The sequence below is a fragment of the Acomys russatus genome, chromosome 26 (genome assembly GCF_903995435.1).
Source record: "Acomys russatus chromosome 26, mAcoRus1.1, whole genome shotgun sequence".
Lineage (NCBI taxonomy): Eukaryota > Metazoa > Chordata > Mammalia > Rodentia > Muridae > Acomys > Acomys russatus.
In genome coordinates this window covers 21,689,254-21,701,769 of record NC_067162.1, presented here as the reverse complement: position 1 = coordinate 21,701,769, position 12,516 = coordinate 21,689,254, and the positions used below count along the sequence as shown (strand labels likewise).

Below are 12,516 nucleotides of genomic sequence, written 5' to 3'. Positions count from 1 at the left end.
GCAGATTCTAACCTGTTAGGGGCTGGCACAGAGCAAACTGCTCACAGCTCTGTGTGCCTTCGGGGATGGAGGCCACAGAACGGAGAGAGTGGGGTCTGGGGGCTGCAGTTTAACTCAGGGTGGTGAAAGGTGTCACCTTGCTGAAGAGACACAAGCAAAGGCTGAGGAAAGCAGGAAGGAGGCTCGGGTGTCTGGGCAGAGCACACAGGATGGAGGAACAACCTGCTTGTCAGGATAATGGAAATGAAGGACGCAGCTGGAGCAGAACAGCAGCAGAGGGAAGGGGAGGTGATGGGAGGGGAGGGGAGAAGAGGGGAGGGAAGAGGAGGAGAGGAAAGGGGAGGGGAGGGAGGAGAAGGGCGGGAATGGGGAAAGGGAGGGGAGGGGAGAGAGGGAAGAGTCAGAAGAGGGGAGCAGAGGGGAGGGGAGTTAGGGAGGAGAGGGGAGGGAGGGGAGGGAAGGGGAGAGGAGGAGAGGAGAGGGGAGGGGAGGGAGAGGAGAGGAGAGGAGTTAGGGAGGGGAGGGGAGGAAGGAAAGGCCAAGTAGGGATAGATCACTTCCAGCCTTGAAGGCTGATAGAGAAACTGAGGCAGAGCCCTGAGATGGCTCCAGTAATCCCAAGGGGAGGTGTTGTGGAAGTTCTGGTTTATGACATGTGAACGTGTGAATGCGTTTTTGTTTTAATCCGAGGTGTGGTATATGGGGGAGGGGGGCTGCTCCGGTTTGTCCACAGCTGATAACAGCCTCGTGAGAGAGTTCATGATGTAAGTCAGGCAGGAACTACCTCGTGCGGGGGCGTGGTCTCTGCTGGTTGGGATAAATATGAAAGCAGAGGGGGGCGGGAGAAGAAAGAGGAGGAGGAGGGGAGGGAGGGGGGAGGGGGAGATATGCTGCTGCATTAGCTGTTGCCGGCTGAATATCCGGATCACGGAGATTGGTGTTGCCCCAAAGAACCCAAGGACCCTACCCAGCAGGAAGTAGCCAAAGAGAACCACGCCCCTCTCCCCACTGACCTTCTTTCTCTCCTTCCTGGTGTTGGGGTGTTGGAAGGGATTGGGGTCAGAATGGAGATTAGAGGCATTAAGGAACCCCAAATAAAGTAGGTTTAAAAAAAACCCAAAGCCTATATGGAGGTAGAGGCTGGAAGAGCAGAAGCGCAGGGTCGTCCTCAGCTACACAGACCTACGAGGCCAGGATGGGTAGAAAGCAGCCCTCCGAGCCTGGTGCTCCAAGCCAAGACAGCAGGACCTTCAGACATGAAAGACATGGGGAAGAGGGCAGGGGTAGGGGAGCCAGGTGGAGGTGTGGACAGGGAGAGGGGAAGAAAAGCATGTACTCAGGTCCTCGGGAGGCTGGCACTTCCGACATTAACATGAGGTCCACAAGTGAGTGTAAAGACAGAGTGATGCTCGACCAAAGCCAAGTGGATGGGGACACGGCCAAGTCTTAGAGATGGCTCAAGGTGAGGCAGAGCCTCCACTCAAGACCGAGCTTCTGCTGGAATCCTTAGGGAAGAGTTCTTTACTGGACACATCAGGAGGATGACTTGTTATCATGAGGAAGGGCCTAAGGAATCTCCCAATCCAAACAACCAAGCTAACAAGAGTAGAGCGGGCAGTGGTGGCGCATGCCTTTAATCCCAGCACTTCAGAGGCAGAGGCAGGCAGATCTCTTGAGTTCTAGGCCATTCTGGCTGTTTCAAGACAGCGAGGGTTACACAGGGAAACTGTCTTAAAGAAGAAGAAGAAGAAGAGGAGGAGGAGGAGGAGGAGGAGAGAAGGAGCCCAAACCACAGTCCAGTGCCCATCATGGCTGCCATGTACGCCAGCACTGCCTTCTTTATTTTATTTCAAGTTCTGTGCCACCACTTGTATCCAGAAATCTATTATAACTTCTAAGTCCTCTCTGCCCTGGGCTCAAAGAGCCAAGTGAACCCCAGCATTGTCCCTATGGAACTCACACACACACAGTCATGGTATGGGTGAGCTTGGGGGTTCCACTGGCTTGGAGACAGCCTGTCCTCCCTATATTTGAATGGCCACACTACCATCCTCTCTAGAACAGTATGTGTCTCTTCAAATGTAGGACTCTCCAAAGATGCCTCCTGAGCTACGGTGGTCAAAGGACCTCCATGCTAACTTAGATTACCCCTCGCTGTGTGTCAGGAAGCACCCCACAGTGAGAAGCCTTGGGCACCAACAGCCCAGAACTCCTGTCATGTGAATGAGGAGCAAGCCTGGGCACTATCTGTAAGGATCCCCTCACTATGGGACCCCACCCCTGCCTGCCAGACACATCCACCAGAGCATCAAGATGTTAACACTGCTAAAACCCATCTCTGGTACCCAAGGTCTGGCCACTAGAGCCACCAGGAAACAACTTTGGATATAGGATATGGGCCTGAAGGCTACAAATCCTGGACTCACCTATGGGACCACCCTCATACTCTGGAGAAAGGCATCCCAGAAGTACTTCCTGTCCCTTCCCAACCGCTTAACTGGAGAACACCCACAGGCACATAGCACTCACCCTGCTATCTGCCAGAGGTGGGCTAAAGAAGCTGGCATGTCTCAAAGGTGTGTGTTCTACCAGTCACTCTGGAATTCACATTTCATCACAGACTGGATTCCAATGGCTTAGGAGCTAGGAAGGGTGTGTGTGTGTGTGTGTGTGTGTGTGTGTGTGTGTGTGTGTGTGTGTGTGTGTGTTGTGTGTGTGTGTGCGTGCATAAGATGCACACACATTTTTCTGTATCCAAAGGCACTAGGGTGTGGCAGGCAGGGTGGAAGCACACAGCCAATTGAGGTTTCTATGGCGCATTCTCAGCTGAGCCCAGGACCACACTGGGGCACAGGTAAGCTCAGCTCCAGGCCGTACAGCCAAGGCTGACAGGAAGCATCCATGCAGACCCCCAAGCCAGACCCAACCCTAAGGGGCCTGCCTACCTTCTCTGCAGGCCACATCCCAGTGCCTAGGGTGATGACTCTTCATTACCTGGACTTAACGCCCTTACGGTTGGTTCTGGGCATCAGAAGGCCCACAGTCAGCACTGCTAGGTGCAGTTAAGGTGTCTGTAAGGGCGACTTGCTGCATCTTCCAGGCAGCATTCCTCACATCCTTGGCCTGGTGGCCCTCCCTACTGCCGGGCCAACAGCAGAGCAGCTTGCTCTGAGTGTCTGATCTTATAACACAGGACAGTTTCTACTTGCCTCTTACAGGGGACAAAAGTAGGTGCGCAAAGCACCCCCATCTACTAACCCAGGAACTTTCTCCAGAGGATGTCTTTACTCTCATCTGTAAAGAGACTTTAGTAAGGATGCTAACATTCTTAGGTTCTAGGGACTAAGGTCAGAAAACCTGCCTAGGGCCCTTCTTCCAGCTAGAACACCCTAAAAAACATAAAGGGGAAACTGAGGTATGTATTTCTGCTGTGAGGCTGGAAGTAAGGGATTGCATACTGTGCCCTAGTGCTCTACCTCTGCCCAAGCTGTTCACCCGGCTGCAGTATCTTTCTCTCCTTGAGGTCTTGGAAAGACAGCTCCCACAAGCCCTCAGAACAACTGTGCACCATCCCTGGATTGCCCCTCAGCAAGACCGACCTAGCTCTCTCCGAGCTTGCAGGACTGGTGTTTCACAACTGGCTGCTACCACTTTCTCCAATAAAGACTGACAGGACGAACATCCCTGAATGGGCTCCTCTACACTCACCTTAATTTGTTTCTAAAATGTAAGCCACAGGTCATATGCTGTTGGGATCTGATACACCCCACTACCAACCTGCTTTCGTGAGCATGGTACCATCTTCTCTTCCACACAGTGGGACACCCCGTCCCCCCTCACCTCACCATCTGAGGACCTGGAAATCCCACTCCCTTGCTTGTCTGGGCACCACAGGCCACACCCCAGTGAAACAGATGTGTTTCTGAGATGTGTATTAAGACGGACGACCTGGAGACCAACATTCAGGGTCCTGATTGCCAAGTCCCCAGAGGCAGTTTTATGCCTCAGCACCCCTCAACAGGCCCAACAATAACCAGGCACTCTTTAAAGGTATCCTGCAAAACTGTGGGAGACGCACCATGACTGTGGTGGTTTGAACGAGGGTGGCCCCTATAGGCTCATACACTTTCAAACTTGGTCCCCAGCTGGTGGCTGTTTGGGAAGGATTAGGTGTGGCCTAGTTGGAGGAGGCCTAGTCCCACTCTCCTCTCCCTGTTTCTGGCTTCTGGATCAAGATGTGAGCTCTCGGCCGCCTGCAGCCATGTCTCTGTCATGACGGTGATGGACTCATTCCTCTAGAACTACAAGCTCAAAATAAACCCTTTTCTTCTCTAAGTTGCCTTGGTCATGGTGTTTTATCACAGCAACAGAGAAGTAACTAATACAAGGACTTAAACCCAAGGTTCTACACACAGAACTGCCAAATCTTTGCTTTTTAATTATACAAAATCAAGCAATTTGTGCCTTTATTGTGGTTTTGTTTATTTGCTAAAGATACAGTCTCACTGTGAATCCATGGGCTGATCTGGAACTCACTTTGTAGACCAGGGTGGCGTCAAACTCACATAGATCCAGCGGCTTGTTTGCCAAACGCTGGCATTAAAGGAATTCACTACTACACCTACCCCCCAAACACATTTTTTTAAAAGTTGCCAAGGTAGCGGGGGGGTGTAGCTCAGTTGGCAAAGTGTTCGCCTAGTATGTACAAAGCCTTGAGTCCGATTCCCAGCATCACATGGGGCTGGCGTGACGACACACACCTGCACGCTCAGGAGAATCCGAAGCTTATAGTCATCCTCAAATGTACATTAGGTACACAGTCACCTGGCTTACAGTACAGGTGTGCGTGTACACACACACACACACACACACACACACACACACGCCAGCACTCCAGAGGCAGAGGCAGGCAAATCTCTGTGACTTTCAGGCCAGCCTAGTCTACATAATGAATTCAAAACTAGCCAGAGCTACACAGTGAGACCTTGTCTCGGGGAGGTGGGGGAGCAGGCGGGGGGGGGGGGGTGAACATGAGAGCTCTCAGAAGCCATCTTGGAAACATACTGCTTGAGTATAAATACATGAGAACAATTGCTGGACTGTCTGCAGACAGACAGACACACAGACATCCCACTGGACCAAATCAAACCACACAAAAGAACAATCACCAACTGTACCAAGCCACCATGCCTGCCCCTGAGGTCTGGGAGGCACTTGTGTGTGGACTGACACTGGGCCAGCCTCCTTCACTGTGGCTCATGCCTTCCCACTTTTGAGGTCTGATTCTCCTCCTCAAGTTACTAACAAGAAGTCTGGAGCATAGAGTTTATCACCGCCCCGGAGCAGAGAAGCAGAGAGGACCCCTGAAGCCCACCCCCTGGAGGGGGCCAGGAAGCTGCAGCCACAAAAGGACCAGCCACCTGGGAACCTCTGGTGGCCCTAGCACCGCCTTCTTCCCTTTAGAACACTGGGTCCAGGCGTGACAATTCAGTGGCATTCTTCTGGTTCCAGAGCAGAGAGAACCAGGATCTCTGAGGAATGAGCTCAGAGATCAAGGCAGACGGCCTTCAAGATGCTGCAATGGCTGACAGGCATGCTCACATGCAGTGGGCGCACCCCGCAGACTGGACACACACCACCCACTCTCAGCTGTGCAAATGTAGGAAAGCAGCTAATACTGTTGGCAAAATAGGTATGGTGGTGAGACGGGAGTCATTAAAAACCACCAGAACAAACTTCCTAAGCCTGGATAAGGACGAAGATCCAGAGGCCTCTGCAAAATCATCCTGGGGGCACAGCTGATGAGCAAGGTGTGTGAGCTTGGACCAAACCAGGAAGTATTTGAGTACTTGATGCGCACAACCGACCGCAATAGCCCATCGCCCCATTACTGCACATCACTCCACGGAGAAAAGTAAAAACAAAACAACCTCCCCGCCCCAGTTGCCCGTCAGCAGGGGTAATATGGAGTATGTGTGGCAGGTTCCAAGTCCCTACCAGGAAAGGAGCCAAGGCAGGTAGAATCCTTCATTATCAGAAGGAGCCAGAGGGGAGAGAGACCCCTCAGTCCCCAGGCAGATGGGTCACCTGCTCTGTCTCAGGCGGCCTCATAGTATCTCTTAGGTGTGTTTATGATGAGACAGTAAGATGGAAGTCAAACACACTGAAATCACACTAGCTGTGGCTGAAGTCTGAGTCCAAACCAAGGAGACAGGGAGAGGACAAAAGGGAGTTGGGGGTGGTGATGAGAGAGGAAGGGTGCATGAAGGATACAACGAGGGACGCAGAACTCCTCACAGAAATTCGGCACCCATGCGTCAGCCTCCTGGGTGGCAAGATGACAGTTGTGCACCGCCGTGCCGGGCCCCGAGCTGGGTCTGGCACACTGGGAGCTTATGACAGTGACAGAGTCCTGTCAAAGCCTGGACGGGGGTTCGGAAAGCCTGCCGCAGCACAATGAGGACATGAGGGCACACAGCACACAAGACCCCAGCCGACCATCACTGCTGCCCCTCTAGGCAGGACTCTAAGCTCCAGGCTTTACAGATGCTTCCTTCCAGTCTGAGTGTTTTTGGGGTGGGGTTAACCCGGCTGCACCTCTCTTTAGGGTTAGTGGCCAGGTCTCTCTCAGAGGAGTGCCATAAGGAAAAGCTGAAGGGAAGCGGTGGGTACCAAAACCACCCAGCCAGGGTTACCAAGGCCCCAGGAAATCACCTGCCTTTCTCTGTGAGTCCAGTATGGCCCACGGTGGCTTAGCATACAGCCCAAACCCTCATCTGGCCTACTTCTTTCCTCTAACACCCCACCACACACACACACACACACACACACACACACACACACACACACTCACAGCCCAAACCTTCACCTGTCCTACTTCCCTCCTGTAACTCCTTCCACCACCATTCCCAAAACACACACACACACACACACACACACACACACACACAGTCCCTCCAGTGCCACACCACTCCCAGATCAAGTCACTCACACTCTAGGGAACATGCAGACCACCCTTTGCTCCTTCAGCTTGAAATGTGACCTCCCCACTTGGGAGGCAGAGGCAGGTGGATCGCTGTGAGTTCGAGGCCAGCCTGGTCTACAAAGGGAGTCCAGGACAGCCAAGGCTACACAAAAAAATCCTGTCTCGAAAAACCAAAACCAAAACAAAAAAACAAAAAACAAAAAACAAAAACAAAAAAAAAAAAAACAAAAAAAAGAAAGAAAGAAAGAAAAAAAGAAATGTGACCTCCCTTTCCATGAACAAAGTTCTACTTTCAGTGCCTTCAGATGTGGCACCCAGATCCTATTCCTCCTGTTTCCTGACGCACACACAGAGTGGTCCCTTCCTCACCTGACAGCAGGCTCTTATGTTCTACCAGGACTCCAAGAATATGTTCATCAAGTATACATGGATTAAGCACCTGACAAAGGCCCAGCTGGGTTCAGTGGGGTCTGGACAGGGTTTGTCACTTCAAGCCCTGATATCTATCTCCTCCCTGGGAACACAGAAGCATCCGCTGCTGTAGGAAGAGCATCTACCCTTCAGATACCTGGCCCCTGTCCTTGCTCCCTTTCCTATTTCCTCTAGGCATCCAGCTTCTCCAAGGCATTCCAGCCCCAGGCCCCAGGATGCCCTCAGCGGAACATCTGATGTCTTCTCCAGAGTGGCCCCAAGGTGGATGGCTCCAGCCTCCATGGCTCAATGTAGCTTCCATCTATCTCCCAAGGCCACTTGACTCTACTTCCACCAAGAAACTTCCCCCCAGAGAGAAAGGAGGCTCTGACCATCACAGGAGAGCAAGAAGAGGCCCTTGCACAGGTTCTCCCCACTCCCCCAGGAAGCCCAGGGTTGCTTTCTTAGGGGGCATGTGACACTTGATTGGAAGACTGAGACTCCGAAGCTCCTCTAAGGATGCTGAAGGGAGCTCTGCTAGTGGGACACGGCAGGGGGCCTCTTTCGCGGTCCAAGATCCGGCGCAGGCGCCCCACCCTCCTAGACACCGGCGCCCGGAACTCAGGTTTTGCTCCGCTGGGAACGCGCACCCGGGAGCGACCCTTCCAACCTGGGCCACTGCGCCCAGAGACCGCCCTAAATTGGAAAGCGACGGGAGCGAGCGGCAAGCTGCGATACCTGTCAGCAGTTGGAGCCTGTGTCCCAGCACCTTCATCTCGGCGTCGGAGGAGTGCGCTGGGCCGCCCGGGGCGAGGCGCGCGGTAGCCGCAGAGAGGAGCGGCGGGAGAGCGGGAGCAGCAGCCGGTAGTGCGGTGCGCTCGCCGCCCCCTCCAGCAGGGTTTAAAAAAATCCACCAATGGCACAGCCGCGCACCCCAAAAGGCAGCCGCCGCCACCTGGCCGTGGTGAGCGCCGAAGGAGGGGGGGGGGGAGTGTGGCACCGCGGGAGGGGCCCCGCGCGAACAAAGACGCCTGCCGCCCCCGGCCGTCGCGGCTGGACGGGCGCCGGCTGCGGTCTCCGGGGGTCCGGGTCAAGAAGCCGAGGGGTGGCTGGGCAACAGGGCGTCGCCCTCGCGTGGGCGGAAGGTGGCCGCGGGAGAAGGTGTGGGACTGCGGTGTGGCTGCGCCAAGAGGGGAATCTCAGGGGTGAGGGCGCGGCGACTCACCCAGACTGCCGAGCGACACGGTCGCGCAGGCGGGAGCCGGGCCTGGACGCCGCCGCCCACCAGCGGTGCAGATTCCCAGCACGAGCGAGCCCGGGAGCTGGGGGCGGGGCGCCGCGCCGCGGGGGCGTGTCCACGTGGGTGGGTGGGCGTGGGCCGCGCTGCACGTCCCACTTGGCTGGACGCGGGCTGCTACGCGCTGTGGGAGTGGGCGGGAGGCCCGGTGGGACGAGCGACAGGCCTGGCGCAGACACAGTCAATCTGCTGCGCCCGACCCGCTGCTAGCCTCTGGCGGGCTCCCAGAGAGGGTCCCAAGTCTGCACAGCATCTCTGCGCGCAGCTCCTGAGGCGCTGGCTTAGGGTTTTGTTCCTTGGGGAACCTTGGACCACTCCGGGCCTCCTCTACCTGTCCTCCCCTGCAGTCTGGCCCCACCCGCCGGACTTGGGAACCAATGGGGAGCCGACGCCCTGGGAGGTTGCAGGGAGCCTGGAGTTCAGTGGTCCTGGAGCTAACGCTCCCCGATTTGCAAAACCTGGAGGTTTCCTAGAGGAACTCAGGCCATTTCCTGGCAAATACGTTGTTTTTTGTTTTTGTTTTTCTGGGCCCCCGAAATTCACTCTCCATTGCCAGGAGCAGGAGAAAGCAAGATCTTACTCTCTTGGAACTCCCCCTACTAGGGTCTAGGGCTTGGTTCCTCAGGAGGGCCAAAGGCCCTGAAGTCTCGTTCTAAGGGCTTGTGAGTATCACAAACCTTGAAATTGGGGTAAGATAAGAGTTCCTGGAAACCTGTTCTGTTCAGGTTCCAAAGGTGACTGTGGGCCCCTTACCTTTTCCTGCCTTTTTGGCCCACAGAGAAAAATACTAGACCCCGAAATCTCTGAGGCCCTGCATGGAATGGGAGTGGAGTGTGAAGAGGAGACAGCCTTGTGACTTCAACCACCTCAGTAAGAGCTGCTTTGCCGTGAGGCCTTGGCTCCAGGTGGGCAGCACCTGAAATGGAGTTAACCCCGCTGCCTGCTGGGGAAGCAGCTGAGATTTTGAGGCTGCAGGTGGGGGCTGTTTATGTTACTGCTTGTGGCTGAAGGGACTCTAGCCAGCCTTGCCCTTCTCCCCGTTCCCACTGCCTTGCTATAAAAAAACAAAACAAACAAACAAAAAAACCCGCTGGGTTACTTTCTTAAAGACAACCACCGCGGTCTAGTCCTTTATTTGGCCACTTCTTCCTCCCTAGGCTACCAAGGTCCAGCTATCGAAGTACTCAAGCCCAGCAATCAAAGCTCCCTTTGGCTCACCTAATTAACATGCCTAATTAAAATTAAACAACTCATCCTAACTTTATAAACTGCCATTTTCCTATGGGCCAAGTCTGTCTCCTCTCTATCCAGAAGCAGTCCCTTGTGCTCCCCCTCCCCTGCCCGACGCCCTCCCCCACCCCCCCCCGACCCCGGACAAATCACCCTTCCCCACCTCTCCTTCTCTTCTCCTCCTACCTCATTATCTATCTCCTGTCTTGTCTCTCATTCTCTGCCCTCTGTCCCTCTGGGGCAAATACATCTCCTTTGTGCCGAGAACTTGGTCTTGGGGTGTCCTGAGCCGCTATCCCTCCTTTCAGTGCCTCAAATTTGAACTGAGGTTCTTGTGTTGAGACCAAAGCAGCAAGCTTAGCGTCTGCACATTTGGGAAATCCCTCCCTCTTAGTCTCTCCTTTGTTAAAGGAGTTGGGTGGGGCAGTCTGTAGTAGTGGAAGAATGAACATTCCGGAAATGTCTTTCTTCCCTTAGCCTTTGGTTCTGTAGGTAGAGCTGGGGCCCGCCCCTTCAGACACTTTATTTTTTTTTCACCCGTTTGTGACTTCTAGCACTTTACTCTTTTCCAGACTCTTCATACTCTGTGGAACTAGGATGGTGCTGACCTCAGAAGACTCCTGTAAGAATTGTGTGTGTGTGTGTGTGTGTGTGTGTGTGTGTAGGAGATGGTTCAGGGTTAAAGCGCTTGCCCTGCAAACAGAATTAAGATTCCCGGAACCCAGCTGGTCATGGTGGTGCTTACCTGGGAGGCAGAGGTTGGTGGATGGGTTTCTGTGAATTCAAGGCCAGCCTGGCCTACAAAAGCTAGTCTAGGATAGCCAGGGCTGTAACACAGAGAAACCCTGCCTCGAAAAACCAATCAGTAAATAATCCCAGAACCCACATAAAGCCCAGCAGGCATGGTAGCCATCTGTAAACATAGCACTCAGGGGGCAAAGACTGCATCCTTGGGGCATGCTGGCTATCTAGACTAGCTGGATAGTAAGCTACAGTCTCAGTGAGTCTCAGTGAGAGACACCCCATGCCAACTTCAGGCAAGCACTGGCATACACATACATGGGCACTCCCATGTGTATATATGTATATGCACACATATATACATCCCCCATAAATTAAATGGTAGACTGTGAAGAACACAAATTAGTGTTCAGTAACTAGTTGCTGTTGATGATGATGATGATGAAGTTGTCAGACTTTCCAACTTCTATCCTTCTCAATAATTTCAGAACAAGGCGCAGGATAAAACGCCCACTGCCCGACGTCCCATCACATTTGTAAGCTTTGTGCCCACGAGTTGGACTTTCCAATCAGAGATAGAAGCAATGGCATCAAGATGGCGAGCAAGCGAATCTTGGTATTCTCACCCAGCATATGCAAAATACTGGCGACATTATTTTCACGCAATGGCTTGGATGCACAGCTACCAGAATGCCTACAGGAAGTTCAGGGCCTCCTGTTTCAGTTCCCCATGGTTCTCTCCTCATGCAGTTCTACCTTGGAGCTCTCATGTTTATGAAGCTGGGCATCCCTCAGCCTTCCAAGCGCAGCAGCACGTGGCCTGGCAGGAGCCACCCTACACCTCTTTATATTTTCAAGGCTCTAGGCAGCCTCTGGATGCCCTAGGTGGGACCCAGGAAGCCACAAGAGAAGGTGGGGAGCTGTGTGGAGGGGAAAAGCAGGAGTCGGAGTCAGACGATGAGGTAGAATGCGATCTGAGCAATATGGAAATCACCGACGAGCTGCGCCAGTACTTTGCAGAGACCGAGAGGCACAGAGAAGAGCGAAGGCGACAGCAGCGCCTGGACGAGGAGCACCTGGGTGGCTATGTGAATGCCGACCATGACCTGTACTACAGCTGCCACCAGTCAGTGGAGCCCCCGTCAGAGAAGCCGGGGGCGCGGCGCCAGGCTGAGATGAAGCACTTGTATGGGGACAGTGCTCCCAAGATCCTGGCCATGGAGGCTTCCATACAGCTGAATTTTGACAAGAAATATGACAGAAAGAAGCCCAAGTACTGGCCTGTCATCCCCCTGAAGTTCTGAACCCTGAGCACAGGGAGCCTAGGGAATGCCTCCTGAACACAGCCCTCGGCTTCACTTCCTTTGTTTTTGGACACATTCTCTTCATCTGTTCTTCTGGACATTTCTCAGAGAAAGAGGTTCATAGACTGGCAGAGACATGTTCAAGTCCCAGTGGGTCCTTCATATGGCGGATGCCATCTACCAGCCACCTAGAATTCTGTCAGCAGGAGGGACACTGTTGTCAGCATGAGAAAGATGCCCCTGACAGAAAGCCATAGTTGTGTGTGTGTGTGTGTGTGTGTGTGTGTGTGTTGAACTGTCTCTTGAATTCCTAGTAATGTCCAGTTCATTAAAGTTCTTACTTAGAGATGGAGGAAAACAGGACCTAGAGGTTATAAAAGGCTTCCTGGCATTAGTTCTGGTCCATGTCTGTGTGAGGCACAGTGTCTGTGACAGCCTTGAACTGATAACGTACAATCTGCTTGGCTCAGATGACCCGTTAATGTCAGGTGCACATTCTGTTGTATCAGGATTTGTGTTTCATCCCCTGAATGTGGCAACTTGCTAAG

At 53.5% G+C, this 12,516-nt stretch overlaps 2 protein-coding genes across 4 annotated transcripts in view; one reads left to right on the top strand and one right to left on the bottom strand.

Moving 5' to 3' along the window:
* The window catches only part of Ndrg4 (NDRG family member 4), a 35,596-nt gene extending 26,861 nt beyond the window's left edge, over window positions 1-8,735 (bottom strand). For 2 of the 3 annotated variants that reach the window (XM_051168723.1, XM_051168724.1), the window contains exon 1: window positions 8,135-8,298. In XM_051168723.1, the coding sequence (XP_051024680.1) occupies window positions 8,135-8,171 (37 nt within the window). In that variant the 5' untranslated portion in view covers window positions 8,172-8,298. Of the gene's footprint in view, window positions 1-8,134; window positions 8,299-8,621 lie in introns of those variants that run through there. The other variant, XM_051168725.1, reaches the window with a different exon arrangement.
* Window positions 8,736-11,162: 2,427 nt separating this feature from the next.
* On the top strand, window positions 11,163-12,253 carry LOC127209234 (gem-associated protein 8-like). The gene has a single exon (XM_051168836.1). The coding sequence runs from the start codon at window positions 11,249-11,251 to the stop codon at window positions 11,966-11,968; it is 720 nt and encodes a 239-aa protein (XP_051024793.1). The 5' UTR covers window positions 11,163-11,248; the 3' UTR covers window positions 11,969-12,253.
* Window positions 12,254-12,516: the final 263 nt, after the last annotated feature.